The 21,837-nt window shown below is 35.6% G+C and overlaps 1 protein-coding gene and 1 long non-coding RNA gene across 3 annotated transcripts in view; one reads left to right on the plus strand and one right to left on the minus strand.

Moving 5' to 3' along the window:
- The window catches only part of LOC131104626 (dedicator of cytokinesis protein 9-like), a 78,718-nt gene that overhangs the window by 12,499 nt on the left and 44,382 nt on the right, over positions 1-21,837 (minus strand). The window contains exons 25-44 of the mRNA XM_058051992.1: positions 20,514-20,639; positions 20,262-20,333; positions 20,027-20,173; positions 17,596-17,679; positions 17,078-17,189; positions 16,830-17,008; positions 14,162-14,269; positions 12,084-12,207; positions 10,825-10,955; positions 9,461-9,569; positions 8,272-8,338; positions 8,145-8,192; positions 7,808-7,938; positions 5,655-5,770; positions 4,149-4,286; positions 1,262-1,444; positions 1,051-1,164; positions 578-793; positions 451-508; positions 253-359 (exon numbers count right to left, since the gene is read on the minus strand). Coding sequence (XP_057907975.1) covers positions 253-359; positions 451-508; positions 578-793; positions 1,051-1,164; positions 1,262-1,444; positions 4,149-4,286; positions 5,655-5,770; positions 7,808-7,938; positions 8,145-8,192; positions 8,272-8,338; positions 9,461-9,569; positions 10,825-10,955; positions 12,084-12,207; positions 14,162-14,269; positions 16,830-17,008; positions 17,078-17,189; positions 17,596-17,679; positions 20,027-20,173; positions 20,262-20,333; positions 20,514-20,639 — 2,370 coding nt within the window. The remainder of the gene's footprint in view (positions 1-252; positions 360-450; positions 509-577; positions 794-1,050; positions 1,165-1,261; positions 1,445-4,148; positions 4,287-5,654; positions 5,771-7,807; positions 7,939-8,144; positions 8,193-8,271; positions 8,339-9,460; positions 9,570-10,824; positions 10,956-12,083; positions 12,208-14,161; positions 14,270-16,829; positions 17,009-17,077; positions 17,190-17,595; positions 17,680-20,026; positions 20,174-20,261; positions 20,334-20,513; positions 20,640-21,837) is intronic.
- LOC131104627 (uncharacterized) overlaps positions 1-21,837 on the plus strand; it is a 59,096-nt gene that overhangs the window by 328 nt on the left and 36,931 nt on the right. Inside the window, exons 2-3 of one of the 2 annotated variants that reach the window (XR_009119808.1) lie at positions 209-374; positions 12,092-12,308. This is a non-coding gene — a long non-coding RNA (uncharacterized LOC131104627). Of the gene's footprint in view, positions 1-208; positions 375-12,091; positions 12,309-21,837 lie in introns of those variants that run through there. The other variant, XR_009119809.1, reaches the window with a different exon arrangement.

A 21,837-nucleotide genomic window follows, 5' to 3' on the forward strand; every position in this document is an offset into this window, starting at 1 on the left:
GTCTAGACACATGCAGAAGGGAGGTAATTTCAGTTAATTGGGTAAAATATGCAATAAAACCGTAAAAAAAATGAGATATAGTATATTGGTACAGTATGATACTGGCACTATGTTTTATGTTGCTGCTGATTGATGGAAAAATAAACTCCTGCTGTGTCGGAAAGACGACCGACTGTTCCTGTTCTTTCTTGTATTTCCCTGAGCGTAGTTTAGGGGAAAAAAGGACAACGGAACACATAATGAAGGACATACTTCGTTGAAGTGAACATCCTGCATCCCGACGTCCTCCATCATGGCTGCCTCTTCGTCAATGTTTGGAGTGATGACACGGAATGCCGAGCAGCCATGCCTGAACATTCCTTCCACACAAAGAGGTGATTAAATGACTTCCTATCTGTACTTACATATTTATATTATATATGTAGAATCATGTCGTAAGAGTAAGCTAACCTTTCCTTGACAAGTACTCGGCTACCAGAGCAGCAACATGCACGTAGCACATGGCTGCCTAAAAGGGAAGTAAGCAAAACAACTTAGAACTCAAAGTTATTTTTGTACCAAAAAAGTATTAATGAACCTCTGAAAGGTCGCCATTCTTGTGGTGGATCCGGGCCATACTGTCTAGCCAGGTTTTACGGAGCTCCGGTGTGCTTGTGTATGACTTAGCCAAGCTGTACTGGAGGTCCACTAACATCTCGGGATCGTTCTCGTGCTCCTTCATCTGCTCGGTGGCCATCAGCACAGTTCGGATGCGCTTGGTCAGGTCCTTCACGTCTGACGGGAAAGCTGTGTGCTGCAAAGCAGACCGGGGCTTTAACGGAGCAGCAGCTAAACCAGCGCCGATTAAATAATAAAGAAATGGGTCTGGGTTCTAGGCTAGGTAAATCAAGCTAACGAGCTAAATATCATCAATGTGTGTATCTGTTTTCGGACTCGGAGTGCTTTAGCAATCAATTCTTATCAGCTGTGGTGACGGTGTGTGTTGTGTGTGAATCATACAAACGAAACTGATTTCATTAACGTTTCAGGCATCACACCGCCACGTCTCACCTTGATGCTTTTGTCGCTGTTTGCGCAGTTGTTAATGATTGATAGAGACTGTTGGAAACGTGTGCCGCAGATGCCAATCACATCGGCTATCAGCTGGCTGACGGCAATTACAACCTGAGCAGATAATACAAATGCAGACCAAACAAAGCTGAAACACAAACACAATGCGTTCGCATTTCGGGAATCCTTTTGTTAAAAAAGGCGCAGGTACCTGAAGGTGGGTTCTGACAAACGATTTGCGTCCGGTGTAGTCAAAGTTACTTTTCATTAGGAAGTAGAGAAGATGGGCGGCGTCGCTACGGAGGGAGCTCAGCTTGGAGTTGCAGCACTTCAGGATTTCATAGCAGAAGGAGGCGCACATGTCAGCCCGGCCGTCAAAGAACGTGCAGGGGAACTAGAGGACACATTGGTGACAGCACGACATTTAGCAGGGACATTTGCAGATACAAAACTCAAAAAAATCAATGGACACAAGTACAGTGGATATTTCAGATTCAATCTGTTGATTTTGGGTCAAAAAAATGTTTCTTTTTTCACAGAAAACACATCTCATACACACTAAATAAGTAATAATTCTTATACACGTGATAATACAGGTGAAATGTACACTACCGCTTAAAAGTTTGGGATCATTTGCAAATGTCTTTGTTTTCCAAAGAAAAACACATTTTCATGCATTTCACAAACAATTTTTTTTCCATTTCACAAACATTTTTATCCATTTCACAAACAATTAAAATGAAGGATCTACATTTTTGCATAGTGGCCTACTATCAACAACTGTCAGTCCTCTGCATCAATCTCCTTTTTGCATTTTGAAACTCTGCTCAGAACCTGGTTAAGATCCAATAGTGCAATTAAATTAGTGTCTTAACTTTTGGATCAAGAGCATACCAACTATAGCATCTACCAAATAGTGATATCACACTACTGCTCAAAAGTTTGGGATCACTTGCAAATGTCTTTGTTTTCCAAAGAAAAACACATTTTCATGCATTTCACAAACATTTTCATCCATTTCACAAACAATTAAAATGAATGAGATGATTTTCAAAGAAGGATGTACATTTTTGCATAGAGGCCTACTATCAACAACTGTCAGTCTTCTGCATCAATCTCCTGTTATGGCTGCTAATCCAAGTTCATCATTTTATAAGGCTAATAGATAATTAGAAAACCCATCTAAAAAATCGAAACTAAAACCTCTTACCATGCTGTTAACTACTCCCTTCAGAGAGCAGCACAAACTGGGTCTAACAAGGACAGAAAAACGATGCACAACTGTGCAAGAAGACAAATATCTGAGAGTGTGTAGTTTAAGACAAAGACGCCTCACAGGTCGTCACATGGCAGCTGCACTAAATAGTAGCTGTCAATCACCAGTGTCAGTATCAACAGTGAAGCGGCAAATTCGGGATGCTGGACTTGATGGCAGGATTGCCAAGAAAAATCCATATCTCAGACTGGCCAAAAACATTTCCAAGTGATCCCAAACTTTTGAGCGGTAGTGTAGTCATACATGTACTGGAGAGAACCCACAGTTTTTACATGTTTATGTCTTATGTAGGCTGCAGGTTGGGCAAAAGTGGTTAGTGTGCAGCCCACACAGCTACGAGACCCGAGTTCGATTCCACCCTCGGCCATCTCTGTGTGGAGTTTGCATGTTCTCCCCATGCATGCGTGGGTTTTCTCCGGGTACTCCGGTTTCCTCCCACATTCCAAAAACATGCTAGGTTAATTAGCGACTCCAAATTGTCCATAGGTATGAATGTGAGTGTGAATGGTTGTTTGTCTATATGTGCCCTGTGATTGGCTGGCCACCAGTCCAGGGTGTACCCCGCCTCTCGCCCGAAGACAGCTGGGATAGGCTTGTGAGGATAAGTGGTAGAAAATGAATGAATGAATGAATGTCTTATGTATCAATGATAGCGGTTTGAGATGTTGTATTTTGTTCGGTGGTCTTTAAACACACCATATCTCTGAGCTGACCCTCTGCAGTACTTTGCCACAGCGTCATGTAGGAAACAGAAAAGCTCCTCCCAAACTGAAAGCATACAGTGGTCCAAAAGGTCTTCTTGGTCACATTCAAGGACCCACATACCCACACAATCAACCTGGTCTAGCAGCTGCAACCAGGTCCCATAAAGCCTGACCTCAGTGGGTTTGTGCAGATGGCTAATAAAGCATAAAGCTTACTAACGACATTAAATCAAGCCAAGCTAATCTGGGAAGTCTTAAACCGAGATCAATTGGATCATAACCTGGGAAATTCCAACCTTGATATTCGAGGTCTATCTGAACTTGGCTTTCCAGTTAATCTCCTGAATTTTTCCCGACAACAATTAGTTTAGAAGAGACAGAATGGACGGCCGCCCTCACGTTTTGGCGTTATATAAGTATAATATAAAACACTGTATCAAATAGTATTGTTTTGCATGTGCAACCAATGACGGTCAAATGGGAACATATCCAGTGCTGAGGTCATCGTAGGATTTTCTGTGAATTAAATGCAACCAAAGTGTTCTGCCCAGGTGATAGGACTCAGCGTCGACTCTAAGTCCTGGTTGGCTTTCTCACATTGTCCATTTGACAGCAGATTTTATCCCAACGTGAGGATGGAATTAGCTTCCAGCTCCTAACAAAATTCATTCTACACATGGAATACAACCCTGGGTCCCCCCAGCTGAGACTGAATATTCCATGAAGTCCACTTCAGACCTTGGTTATGAACCGTGCCAGATAATAATATTTGTTTCAAGGTCCTGTTCTGGGGTCTGGCTCGTTGCCTTGACCTCTGATTCCATCTCCCACTTGATGACCCAGTCATCATGGTAGAAAGTGGTAGAATCATCTTACGTGATGTTTCTAGATCCTGGAGTATGGAGGTGAGTTAAACTGGAATCAGGGAAAAAGCAGGGCCCATCTAGCTTGACATGAGCCTTTTAGCAGTTACCAGAAATGGTTGGTCAGTTCCCTCCACCGACCCCAGTACCAATCTAGAATTCAGTTTTTTAAAAATACAGTCACTTTTCAAGTATTTGGAGTAACTTTGGAGTTATTGTACTGTACCGATAGCCAAGCCAGTCAAGGTGGTATACCTTGTAGATAAAATTCCTGAGTGAGGTGAAGACCTGCTTGAGGGCAGCCTCCGAGTGAGGGATCTGCAGGAAGCACAGATGCACCTGAAATACTTTCTTCATCAAGGGGTTGTGACCAAGATCCGAGTTCAACTGGCTCTGAAAGAGGAAAAAGAGAGGCGTGTATATTAAGGGACGTATGAGGGACATATTAGGGGACAGGATGTGTGTCTACTTAGTAAACAAATATACTACAACCCAGGTTTTAACCATTAAAGCTGTTTACACTAAAGCTAAGCAATTATGGTTACGTTTTCTTGGACCTTACTGTACCTAAAATCAATGAATTGTGACCTAAAAACCGAGGTAGGGACCGAACCCCGATGTGATAATGGTGTACCGTCCATCCATCATTTAAGCCCCGACTCACCCCCAGGCATCCCTCTCTCAAGCCACCTCATCTGGCTCCTCTCAATACTTCGATTTACGATACCACGGCCACCCGAAGGAGAAAACTAATTTCGGCTACTTGTACCCACAATCTTTCGGTCCTTTCGGTCACTACCCAAAGGTCGTGACCATAGGTGAGTGCTGGAGCCTATCCCAGCTGTCTTCGGTCGAGAGGCGGGGTACACCCCAGACTGGTGGCCAGCCAATCACAGGGCACATCAATAGACAAACAACCATTCACACTCACATTCATACCTATGGACAATTTGGAGTCGCCAATTAACCTAGCATGTTTTTGGAATGTGGGAGGAAACCGGAGTACCCGGAGAAAACCCACGCATGCACGGGGAGAACATGCAAACTCCACACAGAGATGGCCGAGGGTGGGATTGAACTCGGGTCTCCTAGCTGTGTGGCCTGCGCGCTAACCACTCGACCGCCGTGCAGCCTGGTTGTGCTTTACTCAAATAATATGTGAATGCATTTGCCTTAACTGTTGCTTACTTGTTTGTTTATATCCATAATAAATTTATACCTGATTCCCATACAAAAAGAAACGGGAATTCAACCAGTCACTCGTTAGAATTTTTGGCTAAAAAGTTCCTGAATCAATTCCGATGGTATCGTTCTAAACGAATATCGTCCTTGAATCTTATCGACAACCATGAATCATGCTAGACAGAACAATGGACTCAATGGTGCACCGTTCAAGTCCTAATATGACGTATGTACAGTATATACCGGGTCTCCAACCGCCGGGCCAGACCGCTGGGCCGCACAGAAATAATAAATAATTTATTAACAACAAAACAAGTTCAGACCTCCCATTGATTCAGCGTGTGAGTTATATTTTCTCTGCACTTAACATTTCCTTTTAGCCCTGTCGTGTTATTTTATATTTGTTGTATTTTTATGCCAGAAAAAAAGACCCAAATCACACCGGTCCGTGGTGCAAAAAATGTCGGGGACCCCTGGTATATACAATGTATAAAACTACCAGGAGAATGTGATTCTCAGTACAACCATAACACTCATGTAAGAGAAATATTAAAAAAAAACACTTAAAGTTCTGCATACCTTGAATCCCATAATGAAAATGATGAGGGTATCCAGCACAGTCAGACACACTTCCGTAGACACGTTGGCCTCCAGCAAGCATTGGTTGCCGACATCTGCTTCTGTGTGAGAGTACACTAGTGGGAAAAACCTAACATCAGTGTGATTTATTAAATGGGGCAGCAGCTCAACCTCACCGTGTGCCAGAGGAGCGAAGCACTCAAGGAAGGTTTATGAACCCAAATATGGTATTACTTAATACTGGTATTATCTAATGTCAGAAAGTACATACGTTACCGCTCAAAAGTTTGGGATCAGTTGGAAATTAGTTTGGCCGGTCTGAGATATGGAATTTGGATTTTCTTGGCAATCCTGCCATCAAGTCCATCATCTTGAAGTCACCGCTTCACTGTTGATACTGACACTGGTGATTGACAGGTACTATTTAGTGCAACTGCCAGGTGACGACCTGTGAGGCGTCTTTGTCTTAAACTACACACTCTCAGATATTTGTCTTCTTGCACAGTTTGCATCGTTTTTGTGTCCTTGTTAGACCCAGTTTGTGCTGCTCTTTGAAGGTCGTAGTTACCAGCATGGTAAGATATTTTTTTTAGAGATTTCAGAGATTTAGATGGGTTTTCTAATAATCTATTAGCCTTATAAAATGATGAACTTCGATTAGCAGCCATACCATACCAGGAGATTGATGCAGAGGACTGACAGTTGTTGATAGTAGGCCTCTATGCAAAAATGTAAATGAAAATCATCTGATTCATTTTAATTGTTTGTGAAATGGATAAAAATGTTTGTGAAATGGAAAAAAATGTTTTTCAATTCATGAAAATGTGTTTTTCTTTGGAAAACAAATCAATTTGCAAGTGATCCCAGACTTTTAAGCGGTAGTGTACTTATATCATCAGTATTTGGTATATGCTCTATTTGGTATGTTCCTGATCCAAAATTTAACACCAGTTGAAAAATTGCACTATTGGATCTTAACCAGGTTCTGACTAGAGGTTCTAAGGTTATTGGACTGCAATCTGCACCAGTATCGAACCTTAACCTTAATCAATCTGTGGGTTGAGGATCGTCCTATGTGTTGACCAGTTAGCCAGTGACATTTTGGGGGGTCTACCACTTGACTTTTTTTTTGTTCCATAACTCTGGTAATGGTAATGGTTTTATTTCATTTGAACATGCATCAGATTACAATTGAGTGCATCCCATAATCAGTTCCCAGTTCCACATGTCCAAAAGGAGTAGGAAGAAGCAAAGCTTATTAAATCCTACCCCTCCATCTGGTACTTTTACAATCAGTAACTGTTACATTTGTTCACTTCCTGCTTTCCTAATATAATTTAAGTTGTGTTTTTCTTAACAATTTAATTTAATTTAATTTCACGTACCGTAAGCATTAGGTGATATGACCATCCAATGACACAATGGTTACCATAGTAACTGTCATAGTGATATATATAGCACATCATGACTGGTTCAAGACTCTTCATCCTTGTTTCTTGAATTGGCTCATCGTTGTGCATTGTTTGACTTCCTTACTCAATCCATTCCATAGTTTGATTCCACATACTGAAATGCTATGCTAACTTGTGCTAGCATATAAGTGTTTCAAATGTCGTTCTTCCCTGAGATTATATTTCTCCTCTCTTGTAGAGAAGTATTGGATGACATTTTTTGCTAATTGGTTATTTTTAGCCTTATGCATTATTTTAGCTGTCTGAAGATGAACTATATCAGCAAGTTGAAGTATTTGTGATTTTAGAAATAAGGAGTTGGTATGTTCTCTGTAGGCGGCATTATGAATTATCCTTACTGACCTTTTTTACAGTTTATGTTATGAATATGACATCATGGCAGCGTGAATACCTGACAGAAAACCACATTGAAAGCCAGGATTTTGGCTTTTAAAGGCAGTGGTCTTACACTTTTGATGAGCTGATGTACTATGATGTCTATTTCACTTCAATGCTTTTTTGCAGTAAATTGCTTACTCAAAACTTTTTTTTGTCTGATTCCCATTTCTTCATTTTGCATTTTGCAGCTCTACAGCGCTCTAAGATCCAACATTAATTTTAACATTTCATAAGTGTACTTATGTATAGTAAGTGCTGCATTATAGTTTTTGTGAACAATTGAAGTACTCAGGACCATCTCACCGTTGTTGAGCACATGAGCATTCTCCAAAGTCCCAAACTGCTGTAAGCGGGAGTGCAGGATCCCCGCCCTGTTACGAGACACAAGCAAGGATTTCCTGTCTGGACTCAGAGGTCCCGCCCCTTCGTGACTCCTGTGGTCAGAATAATTAACATATGTGAGAATCCATTTCCTGAAACAAGATGTGTTGCTGTATAAATAGATTTGGTAATCAAAAGATGGATCTGCAAAATGAGTGGACTCTTAGTGATTAACACAGCATTAACTGTGTCAAGGCAGTGCCAAGCAAAATTAAATATTTGTTCAGTCATAAAATAATATCAGGAACAATTACTCCACCTGGTGATGACTCGCTTCCCCATGTAACGAAATTGATGCAGGCAGACTCTGCGGAAAGTAAATAAATATGATAAGCGTGTGTTCACATACGCAGTAATAAGCTTCTATGCTGCAGCTGCATACTTACTCCAATAATGTAAAAAAGTCCATGAGCTCAGATGCTGCTGCTTTGTTCCAGTATGCAAAAAGGGCTTCTAAGGGTGAGGGAAGCAAGCTATGTTATAGCAGGTGTCCTTATTGGATGGATGGATGGTGGATGGATGGAGGCATGGATGGATGGATGGTGGATGGATGGATGATGGAGGGATGGATGGATGATGGATGGATGGATGGATGGATGGATGATTGGATGGATGGATGGTGATGGATGATGGATGGAGGGATGGATGGATGGATGTATAGATGGTGGTGGATGGATGATGGATGGATGGATGGATGGATGGATGCATGATGGATGGTGGATGGATGGATGATTTATGGATGGATGCTTGGATGGATGGCTGGATGATGGATGGATAGATGGTGGTGGATGGATGATGGATGGATGGTGGTGGATGGATGCTTGGATGGATGGATGGATGGTGGTGGATGGATGATGAATGGATGGATGGATGAATGGATGATGGATGGAGGGATTGATGGATGGATGATTGGATGGATGGCTGGTGGTGGATTGATGATGGATGGATGGTGGTGGATGGATGGTGATGGATGGATGGATGATGGATGGATGGTGGTGGATGGATGATGGATGGATTGATGGATGATGGCTGGATGATGGATGGATGGATGGAGGGATGGATGGATGATGGATGGATGATTGGATGGATGGTGGTGGATTGATGATGGATGGATGGTGGTGGATGGATGGATGGTGGTGGATGGATGGATGGATGGTGGATGGATGATGGATGGTGGATGGATGATGGATGGATGGCTGGATGATGGATGGATGGTGGTGGATGGATGACGGATGGATGGATGGATGGATGGATGATGGATGGATGATGGATGGATGGATGGATGGATGATGGATGGATGATTGGATGGATGCTTGGATAGATGGATGGTGGTGGATGGATGATAGATGGATGGATGATTGGATGGATGATTGGATGGATGGTGGTGGATGGATGATTGGATGAATGGATGGTGGTGGATGGATGATTGGATGGATGATGGATGGATAGATGATTGGATGGATGGATGATTGGATGGATTGATGGATGGATGATTGGATGGATGGTGGTGGATGAGTGAACAGCGATAAGCAAGGGATGACTATAAACAAAGATGCCATATTTGGACAAAGATACCTTCTGACATGCTCTTGAGGATATGCAGGAAGCACATGAGCAGGTTTTTGACATCATCTTGTTCCAGTTTGTCACAACGCAGCAGAGCGCCGCCCGGAGCTGAGACGCACTGCCAGAGAAAGTTGCCAGAATAAAAGAAAATCAACACTTAGACTGACTCTTAGCACACTAGACTATTTCAAGTAGAATTCCACAGATCACAAAGACAAATCCACGCAGGTTTTTGTCAGTGATTTCCACGGATGGGAAATCATTTCAAACATGAAAGAAATCTATGAAGCACACTTGATGGGTGACACTGAGAAGAAATCACGTCAAGCACACATTGCAGGTGGTTAAGAGAATACTTGTACAGTAGATCCCCCATTTGCACCGGGGGTTCCATTTGGAGAACACCCGTGGGTAATAAAAACCTGCAAGTAATTGAAACGCTCGTAATTAAACCAAACCAAATGCTCACATTACTCTAAAAATAATACATTTGGAATTCACAATGGGACGTGTGGATAGCGCGCAGCCCACACAGCTAGGAAACCCGAGTTCGATTCCACCCGCGGCTATCTCTGTGTGGAGTTTCCATGTTCTCCCCGTGCATGCGTAGGTTTTCTCCAAGTATTCCAGCTTCCTCCCACATTCCGAAAACATGCTAGGTTAATTAGCCACTCCAAATTGTCCATAGGAATGAATGTGAGTGTGAATGGTTGTTTGTCTATATGTGCCCTGTGATTGGCTGGCCACCAGTCCAGAGTGTACCCCACCTCTCGCCCGAAGACAGCTGGGATAGGCTCCAGCACTGATAAGCGGTAGAAAATGAATGAAATGGACTATGTCAGTGTCAAAATGATACACTAATATACATGCAAAACCATACTAGCATGTACGTATAACCCGCAAGGCATGCTGGGTGTTTGATTAAATGTTAAAATGATGCCCAAGAGTAAATGAGTTTTATCTACCAACTAACATCTTAATTATTACAATAACACCACTAGTGTGGATGTTCCTGGCATATATGCGGGGATCTACTGTATGGGTATGTTCTCCATCATCTCCAACCACCTGCATCTTAGGACCAGCCTGGTCTGCTGCTGCCGCCGCCCCTGGAAGGGGTCCAGCAAGGAGGGAGTAGTCCATGGTGAAACGATTGCTGGCATGCTTTAGAGGCAGGTCTCGATTCTCAGGATGCAAGGGGAGAGGCGGCACATTGACCGAGTGACTCCTCCTAAATGCGTCTTTGTGGGACATCGGCGACGGAGGGGCGTGGGGACTCTATGTGCAAGGTGTGTGGTAGGTTCCAGAGGTGCCAAAAAAATGGTCAACGTGTGACAAAATGTGACAAGATACATTTTGGTGGTCATGCCTACCTTCTCCAAAGAGTTTGTCCGGTCTCTGGTCTTCTCCGGAAGGCTGTTTCCGGAGTCAGTGGAGACCAAAGAGCCTCTGGAGCCTGCATGGTGACCCGAGCCAACATTGGGGGTGGAGCTATAAGGGGACGCTGCAGTTACATAGAAATGGAAGCACTTTAGTACAATAGTGGTGAACATTAATGGTCAAATTCATGATCAAATTCCTATAGATATGGTAATGGTAAAGGTTTTATTTCATTCAAGTTTTTTTTTATTTTTTAAATTTTTAATTTTTTAAATTTTTTAATTTTTTATTTTTTTTTATTTTTAAATGTTTAAATTTTTTAAATTTTAAATTTTGTCACGTTCAAGACTCTTCATCCTTGTATTTAGCAAACATCAACTGCTTGTATTGTTTCTTGAATTGGCTCATCGTTGTGCATTGTTTGACTTCCTTACTCAATCCATTCCATAGTTTGATTCCACATACTGAAATGCTATGCTAACGCTAACGTAGTCCTAGCATATAAGTGTTTCAAATGTAGTTCTTCCCTTTGTTCTTAGTAAGAGAACCAAATTCGGCAATTAATACAATTCTCAAATAAAAATAAAAAAAATAAAAATAAAAAATCATATTTCTCCTCTCTTGTAGAGAAGTATTGGATGACATTTTTAGCTAATTGGTTATTTTTAGCCTTATGCATTATTTTAGCTGTTTGAAGATGAACTATATCAGCAAGTTGAAGTATTTGTGATTTTAGAAATAAGGAGTTAGTATGTTCTCTGTAGGCGGCATTATGAATTATCCTTACTGACCTTTTTTGCAGTGCATTTAGCGAGTGAAGATTGCTTTTATAGTTATTAGCCCATATTTCCACACAATAAGTAAGATATGGTAGAACCAGAGAGCAATAAAGAATGTGGAGTGATTTCTGATTGAGAACAAATATTGAAATAATTCTGGCCACTTTATGTTGTATATTTGTAATATGAGGTTTCCAGCTCATATTTTCATCTATTGTGAATAGAAGCTCAGTTTCAGCGGCAGATTACTATCACTGTCCTGCTCCACTGAACAACTAAATTGGTCATCCCCCTTTCCTCAACACCGGTAGCGAGAAAATACACACACAGGACTGGACTTATTATTATGTATCTGTTCCGTATTTTTTATACAGAGATTTTAGAAATGGGAATTTATCTTGGAGATGAATTAAGTATGTATTTATCTCCAAGGTATTTCCAAGTATTTCAATGAGCTCATTTTACTTCCTTACACATCAAGGAGACATTGGACTCCCTGGTTCCGGAGATAACACCGAAGACTTCTTTGTGAAGACCGCAGTCCATGTAAGTGCCTTGCTTCTGGGGAGTCACCATGACAGAGTCGTCCATCGGGTTCTGGCAATCAAAGAGCAAAATTAAGGAAAATTAAGAAGTTAAGGGTCAGTATGTGGAATCAAAACTATACACAATAAATATTTGCAAGTGGGTTCAATTAATGATGATTTCGATTTTTGACTAAATCTTCCAGCCCCAGAAACAGTTACGTATACTTCAAGAAAAAACGGCATCCCAGCTTTGTCATCTAAATGAAAATGTATTAGTACAAAGTTCAGTTTTTGGTCTGCTTTTCACATTTTTACTGTTGTTGTCATTCCAAATATTTCACATTTTTTTAGTGATATAATGACTTAATTCCCATAAAATTAAAAAAAAACTTTTAATTAATTTTAATTAAAAAATTAATTAATTTAAATTAATTAATTAACTTATAATTTATTCATTAAAAAATCATTAAAAATTAAAAACTTTTCCCCCAAAAAATTATAACATATTTATTGTTTTGTTTCTCATAATATTATGATTTTTTTGTTGAATATTTCATCTCAATGCTACACATTTTTTTTTGTTAGAATACAACTTATTTCTCTTCATATTTTGATTTTAGTCAAAAATAATTAAATTTAATTACTGCAGAGTTTTTTTTTATTTCTGCTTTTTTTTCCCCAAATAGTTCAACTTTCTTCTTGTAAATTTTATTTTCTGAATTGTGACTTTATTCCCATAATATTTAGACTTTAAAATGACTGCAGGGTTTTTTTTAATTTCTGCTGTTTTTTCCCCAAATAGTTAAACTTTCTTCTTGTTAATTTTCTTTTCTGAATTATGACTTTATTCTCATAATATTTAGACTTTATTCTTGTAGAATTATCATTTTTTTCTGCAACATTAAGGTTTTTCAGTGTTTAAAAATCACTGAAATAAAACAGTCAAACATATTAGTAATGAAAATATTAACCATGATAGTAACAATGAAGTCACGGCTAAGTCGGTGAGTTATGTGTTATGAGTTATGTCTTTAACATTTCAAGTCTATTATTTTTCCTTATAATATTACAAGTTTATTTTCTTAAAATTTTGACATTTTTTCTCATTGGAATATATTTTTTTTCTTTTAGCATTTTGATGTTGTTCTTCTAAAAGCTTTTTCATTCTAATATTTATTGTGAATTTTCTTCTCATAATTATGACAGAATATTTGGACTTTATTCTTGTAACATTAGAAGATTTTTCGCCATCAAATTTTCCAAAAATTGTTGTTATATGCATTGTTTTGTTTGTTTCTCAATGTTAAAATTTTAACATTAAACTCTGAAAATGACATTATTATTATGACATTATTCCTCATAATATTATTGTTATTCTACTACAATTACTACTATAATTTTGTAGTAAAATAACAATAAATAACAATAACATTAAACTCCGAAAATGACATTATTATTATGACATTATTCATCATAATATTATTGTTATTCTACTACAATTTTGTAGTAGAATAACAATAACATTAAACTGCGAAAATGACATTATTATTATGACATTATTCCTCATAATATTATTGTTATTCTACTGCTATTTATTGTTATTCTTCTACAAAATTGTAGTAGAATAGTAGAATAACAATAATATTATGAGGAATAATGTCATAATAATAATGTCATTTTCGCAGTTTAATGTTAAAATTTTAACATTGAGAAACTACGATTTTTAGAAAATTTGATGGCGAAAGATCTTCTAATGTTACAAGAATAAAGTCCAAATATTCTGTCATAATTATGAGAAGAAAATTCACAAGAAATATTGTCCTGCTAGATTTCAACATTTTTCTATGAATATTTCGATTATTTTTTTTATTGTAAAATGACAGCACATGTTTCCATTTTTGCTGTTGTTTTCTTGCTAAATGAAGCGTTTAGAAAGTGCCTTGGGCCGCACTTTGGAGACCCCTATATACAATCCCTGTGCTTTAATTCCAATTTGTTTAGCTACTACAAAGGGTACCGCTTACCTTGTGGTGGTTCGGAGGCCCAAATGCTTTGCTTTCCAGTCGGCGGACGTTGTCCTGTAGGAGGCCAAACAAGGGCAGGTAGAGGGTGGCAAGTCTGGCCAGGTGGCTCTGGAATGGAAGTACAGATTAGGAGATTAGGAGATATTTGTATACATTTTCTCAGCACTTGGTCCATACACAAACGTAGGTTTTTGTTATACATATGAAGTTATATTCAAATTGGAATAAAGCCAAAATATTACGAGAATATGACAAGAAAATTGACAAAACTTAGTTGAAATAGATTTAAAATAAAATATAAAAAACAATAATAAAATAATAATACAATAATAATCCAATAATAATAATAATAGATAAATAATAATAATATTTTTTAAAAACCCAGCAAAAATGGGGAAAACAATAATAGGCTTTTTCACCAGATGACAAATCTCAAACGCAGTTTCTTCTTTCTTCATCGTGTGTTGCTTTACAAAATATCTCATATTCTCATTGGAATAAAGCCAAAATATTACGATAATATTACCGAAAGAAAATTGACAAAACTTAAAGTTGAAATAGTTTTAAAATAAAATAAAAAACAATAATAATAATAATAAAATTATATAATAATAATAATAATAATAAAACTTACAGACAAAACTTTGAGTTGAAATAGTTTTAAAATAAAATAATAATAATAATAATAAAATAAGTTGAAATAGTATAAAAATAAATACAAAATAATAAAAACATAACAACAACAGCAAAAATGGGGAAAACAATATTAGGCTTTTTCACCAGATGACAAATCTCAAATGCAGTTTCTTCTTTCTTCATCGTGTGTTGCTTTACAAAATATCTCATATTCTCATTGGAATAAAGCCAAAATATTACGAGAATATTACAGAAAGAAAATTGACAAAACTTAAAGTTGAAATAGTTTTAAAATAAAATGAAAAACAATAATAATAATAATAATAATAATAATAATAAAATTATATAATAATAATAATAATAATAATAATAAAACTTACAGACAAAACTTAAAGTTGAAATAGTTTTAAAATAAAATAATAATAATAATAATAATAATAATAAAAAAATAAGTTGAAATAGTATAAAAATAAAAATAAATAAAAAATAATAAAAACATAACAACAACAGCAAAAATGGGGAAAACAATAATAGGTTTTTTCACCAGATGACAAATCTCAAATGCAGTTTCTTCTTTCTTCATCGTGTGTTGCTTTACAAAATATCTCATATTCTCATTGGAATAAAGCCAAAATATTACGAGAATATTACAGAAAGAAAATTGACAAAACTTAAAGTTGAAATAGTTTTAAAATAAAATGAAAAACAATAATAATAATAATAATAATAATAATAAAATTATATAATAATAATAATAATAATAATAATAATAATAATAATAAAACTTACAGACAAAACTTAAAGTTGAAATAGTTTTAAAATAAAATAATAATAATAATAATAATAATAAAAAAATAAGTTGAAATAGTATAAAAATAAAAATAAATAAAAAATAATAAAAACATAACAACAACAGCAAAAATGGGGAAAACAATAATAGGTTTTTTCACCAGATGACAAATCTCAAATGCAGTTTCTTCTTTCTTCATCGTGTGTTGCTTTACAAAATATCTCATATTCTCATTGGAATAAAGCCAAAATATTATGAGAATATTACAGAAAGAAAATTGATAAAACTTAAAGTTGAAATAGTTTTAAAATAAAATAAAAAAAACAATAATAATAATAATAAAAAATAAATAATAAAATAATGAATAAATAATCATAATAATATATAATAATAATTAAAAAATAACAACAACAGCAAAAAATGGGGAAAAAGATAGTAGGCTTTTTCACCAGATGACAAATCTCAAATGCAGTTTCTTCTTTCTTCATCGTGTGTTGCTTTACAAAATATCTCATATTCTCATTGGAATAAAGCCAAAATATTACGAGAATATTACAGAAGAAAATTGACAAAACTTAAAGTTGAAATAGTTTTAAAATAAAATAAATAATAATAATAATAAAATAATGAATAAATAATAATAATAATATATAATAATAATTAAAAAATAACAACAGCAAAAATGGGGAAAACAATAATAGGCTTTTTCACCAGATGACAAATCTCAAATGCAATTTCTTCTTTCTTCATCGTGTGTTGCTTTACAAAATATATCATATTCTCATTGGAATAAAACCAAAATATTACGAGAATATTACAGAAAGAAAATTGACAAAACTTAAAGTTGAAATAGTTTTAAAATAAAATAAAAAAACAATAATAATAATAAAATAATAATAATAATAATGACAAAACTTAAAGTTGAATAAAAATACAAATAAAACAAAATTTTTTTTAGTAAAATTTATTTAAAAAATTAAAATTAAAATAATTAAAAAAAATAACAACAACAGCAAAAATGGGGAAAACAATAATAGGTTTTTTCACCAGATGACAAATCTCAAATGCAGTTTCTTCTTTCTTCATCGTGTGTTGCTTTAAAAAATATCAAAGTGTTGCATTCTTTAATTTTTCACTACGTGGCCCCCGCTGGAAAACGTTTGGACACCCCTGACGTACATCTTGATGTAGACACGTGCACACGTACGTGCACGTGCGGACTGATTCGGATGTACAACTCACTTTGGCGGCGTAGCGGTCGTCAAAGGCGTGTTTCACCATCAGCCCCTTCAGCACCTGGACAGCGTTCTGACAAACCTCTGGGCCCTCCTGCAAGGCGCCGCCCAGCTCCCTCAGCAACAGACCCACCAGGAAGTGGTTTTGACAGAAGTCATCGGTCAGCGAGTAGTCCAGTTGAAGATCTATATCGCAAAATGGAATTTCGATTCAAGGAGACGGAGATCCGGAGAGTCATAAATCATTTAGCTTACCTTGGAACCTTTGCACTCGGCCTTTTCCAAAGGGCATGGGAAGGTTGAGAGGGACGTAATGCTCGTGGCTGCACACGATTCTCAGGAACTCAAACTTAAACTCATACAACGTCTGGAAGAAAAATAACGGAAAGCTTACAATAAAATAAATATTGGATTATGTGCTGATTTATCCCTTTCCTAAGACATCAGCAGTACAGAAGATTTATGGCTTTATTGTGTAGCTTCCTGGCTGTGCTCCCAACTTCCTTGACATCGTGAACCGGCTTGTCATTCTGAGTTGATGGCTCTTTGGTCTTGCCCATGGTGGTCTTTTATCCACCACTTTATTAGTTGAAGTACAATTACATTCCCTACCTGCGAGGATCTGTATTTTTTATCTGTATTTTTTTGTATTTACATTCTCTCTCTGTGTTATAATACAGCTATCGTAAAAAAAAATCTGAACTGTAAGGGATCAAATATTTATTTTGCCCGCTTCATCTGGCAGAAAGTCACAAAGAGCAGCAGATAAAAACCTTTGGGTCTCCGGGTAGGAAGAAATTCATGTAGTTATTGATCTGCTTGAAGACAAATCCTCGGTCCATGAAGGTGAAGCAGCGCTGAAGTGGGAATAGAAATAAGACAAATTATTCGAGAATTGATGCACTCTGACTGGAATATAACAACTGACATCTAGGGCAGGGGTGGCCAAAGTGCGGCACTGGAGCCATTTGTGGCCGAAAGCTGGGATTTTACCGTAACATTATAAAGAGTGACCTTAACAAAAAAGAAGAAAAACTTACATTTTATGTAATATTATGAGGAAAAATAACATCACTAGTGCTATAAGGTTTTTTTGTAAGTAAGAAAAGGGCAGTTATTAAAACAAAATGTTTTTTTAAGGTATAATTTCATAAATTAAGAAAACAACAAATAAAGTTGCCTTTTTGGGAAAATCAGGTTGTGGAAAAAACATGATTGGAATAAAGAAATAATCATGAATTAAAATGACAAGAAGACAGTTGAACTAGTTTGAATTTTTTTAAACCCAATTGGGGGAAAAAAAACATTCTAACAAGAAAAAAGTCACAGTTTTATGAAAATAAACTCATAATAAAAAAATAATAATATATAATAGGAAAAATAATGCTTTAGTAACAAAAAGCTGTAATATTAAAGACAAATATACATTTTGGGAAAATTGGGTTGTGGAAAAAGTTACAGTGTTACAAAAATAAAGTCAAAATATTATTGGAATAAAGTCATAATTATGAGGGGAATAAAACAAAAAGTTGGAAAATACCCAACAAAACAAAACAGTATTTTTGCAAGAATAAAGACAAAATATTAAGAAAACATTTTGTACTCTAATGAAAAAAAGTCGCAATGTTTACATTACAGAGTAATTTTGCATAATATTATGGGGGGAAATAATGTTTTAGTGGCAAAGAATCATGAAAAACAAATAAAACAATATACAGTTGTCGTTTTTGGAATAAACGATTAGGAAAAAATTACAATGTCAGGAATTCAGGAGAAAAACAATACAATATGTTGGAGAAAAAAATTACAGAATTTCTAAAACTTGTATTAAATAAAAAAGTAAAAATAAAAAAAAATGTAATTTGTGGGAAATTAAGTTGGTGGAAAAGTTGCAACATGAAAAATAAAACAATATAGAGTTGTCGTTTTTGGAATAAATGGTTGGGAAAAATTTACAATGTCAGAAAATCAGGAGAAAAAATACAAGATGTTGGAAAAAATTACAAAATTTCTAAAAGTTGTATTAAATAAAAAAGAAAAATAATGTTGTAATTTTTGGAAAATTAAGTTGGTGAAAAAGTTGCAACATGAAAAATAAATAAAACAATATAGAGTTGTCGTTTTTGGAATAAATGGTTGGGAAAAATTTACAATGTCAGAAAATCAGGAGAAAAAAATACAAGATATCGGAAAAAATTACAGAATTACTAAAAGTTGTATTTAAAAAAATAAAAATAATGTTGTAATTTTTGGAAAATTAAGTTGGTGAAAAAGTTGCAACGTTTTAGGAACAACGTAATAATTGCAAGAAAAAATTTACAAGAAAGAAGCTGAAAGAGAAAATGTAAAAAAAAATAAACATCATAATTGGAAAAAAAACAGCAGTAATTTTGCAAAAATAAAGTCAAAATATTAAGCAAAAAGTCGCAATTTTACAAGAATAAAGTGAGTCAAAATAATATTTTTTTTAGCTGCAAAGAGCTGAAACAATACAGACAAAATATAAACAAAACAGAATAAAGTTGTCATTTTTGGAATAATAATAATAAATGATTTCAGGAGAAAAAAAATACAAGATGTTGGAAAAAAAACTCAGAGTTTGTAAAAGTTGTATAAAAAAATAATAAAAATGTTGTAATTTTTGGAAAATTAAGTTGGTGAAAAAGTTGCAACATATTAGGAATAACGTAATAATTGCGAGAAAATAATTACAAGAAAGAAGCTGAAAGAGAAAATGTAAACAAAAAAACATCATAATTAGAAAAAACAGTAGTTTTGCAAAAATAAAGTCAAAATATTAAGCAAAAAGTCACAATTTTACGAGAAAAGACTTGTAATATTATGAGTCCAAATAATATTTTTTTTGTTGCAAAGAGCTAAAACAATACAGACAAAATACAGACAAAATAGAATAACGTTGAACGTGAATAACGTGAAAAATTAGGTTGGGAAAAAGGTTATAATATTATGAGAATTATGGGAAAATTGGTGAAAATAATTTGAGAAGAAAAAAACATTTTTTTGAGAGAAAAAAAAACATATATAGACCTACAGTCTGAGATGCAGTTTTTTCTTGACATGTATAGAACTTGTTAGCATGTGTTGCTTAACAAAATATCAAATCGGTCCTTGCATGTATTAATTTTTCACGATGTGACCGTCACGTTTGGACCCCCCTGATATCGACAATGAAGGACCCCTGACCTTAATAAAAACCGCCAGGCTGTAGTTGGCATTGCGTGCCACGTCCAGGTTGTCCTTGTACTTCTGGGTGATGTGAGGCATCAGCATATTGACCAAGGTCTCAACAGCATGGTAGAAGGAGCCGGGAAAACGTTGATTTCTTGCGAACTGGACAAGAAGGACGAGGGTGAATTAAAATAAGGGCTAGGGTTTTTAGCGATGGAACGCGGGAAATAACGAAGTCGTTAAACCTTGCCTTGACTTTACCACTTTGGATGAGGTAATGAGCCATGGCTTTGACAAGGGCTTCGAAGAAGTACCAAGAGTGCTGAAAAACAAAGTTATTCATGTCACAAGGTGCAAAAAACAAACATACACACAAAATATAGTACAAGTATAATACTGTACAAAGCAAACAGACTAGCTTGTTATGTTATCTGGAGGTTTGACTGTAAATACTGTATTTGAGAAGTACTTCCTAGCTTTTAAGGTCGACTTTTCAAAGTACCTTCAGGAGCTTATTGCTGGTTAGGAAATCGGTTGAAGGCTTCAGAATGGCCGTCATGGCTTTGGCCAACTCCTCGTGAACAGTTTTGACATTGGTAGAAGAGTCCGACTCTGGTTTAAAAACAAACTGTGCAAAAAAAAACAAAGTTGAGCAAAAACTTTTGTGTACAACGAGGGAAATAACTATTTGATCCCGTGATTATTTTTGAAGTTTTTGAAGGTTGGGGTAGTAACACAAAACCAAAAATGTCTTAAAATGTATAAAAGGTAAGTTAAAAATTTTAATGGCATGATATCAAAAACATGTTTTTTGAGGAATACCTGGAATATGAAGTGATAAAAAAATTTCATGATGAAGATATTTCAAGAACACAACCTGACCGGGTCATTTTTGACCCACTTATGGAAGGTTGGGGTAGTAACACAAAAACTAAAATTTCTTAAAATGTATAAAAGGTAAGTTAAAAATTTGAATGGCATGATATCAAAAATATGTTTTTTGAGGAATACCTAGAATATGAAATTATAAAAAAAAAAAATTCATTACGAAGATATTTCAAGAAAACAACCTGACCGGGTCATTTTTGACACACTTATGGAAGGTTGGGGTAGTAACACAAAAATTAAAATTTCTTAAAATGTATAAAAGCTAAGTTAAAAATTTGAATGGCATTATATCAAAAACAGGTTTTTGAGGAATTCCTGGAATATGAACTAATAAAAAATTTTCATTACGAAGATATTTCACGAAAACAACCTGACCGGATCATTTTTGACCCACTTATGGAAGGTTGAGGTAGTAACACAAAAATTTTAAATTCTTAAAATGTAAGTTAAAAATTTGTATGGCTTTATATCAAAAACATGTTTTTTGAGGAGTACCTGGAATATGAAATGATAAAAAAATTTTCATTATGAAGATATTTCAAGAAAACAACCTGACCGGGTCATTTTTTACCCTCTTCTGGAAGGTTGGGGTAGTAACACAAAAACTAAAATTTCTTAAAATGTATAAAAGGTAAGTTAAAAATTTGAATGGCATGATATCAAAAATATGTTTTTTGAGGAATACCTGGAATATGAAATGATAAAAAAAATTATTATGAAGATATTTCAAGAAAACAACCTTACCAGGTAATTTTTCACCCACTTATGGAAGGTTGGGGTAGTAACACAAAACCAAAAATTTCTTAAAATGTATAAAAGGTAAGTTAAAAATGTGAATGGCATGATATCAAAAACATGTTTTTTGAGGAATACCTGGAATATGAAATTATAAAAAAAATTTATTATGAATATATTGCAAGAAAACAACCTGACCGGGT

The sequence above is a fragment of the Doryrhamphus excisus genome, chromosome 16, assembly GCF_030265055.1.
Source record: "Doryrhamphus excisus isolate RoL2022-K1 chromosome 16, RoL_Dexc_1.0, whole genome shotgun sequence".
Classification (NCBI taxonomy): Eukaryota; Metazoa; Chordata; class Actinopteri; order Syngnathiformes; family Syngnathidae; genus Doryrhamphus; species Doryrhamphus excisus.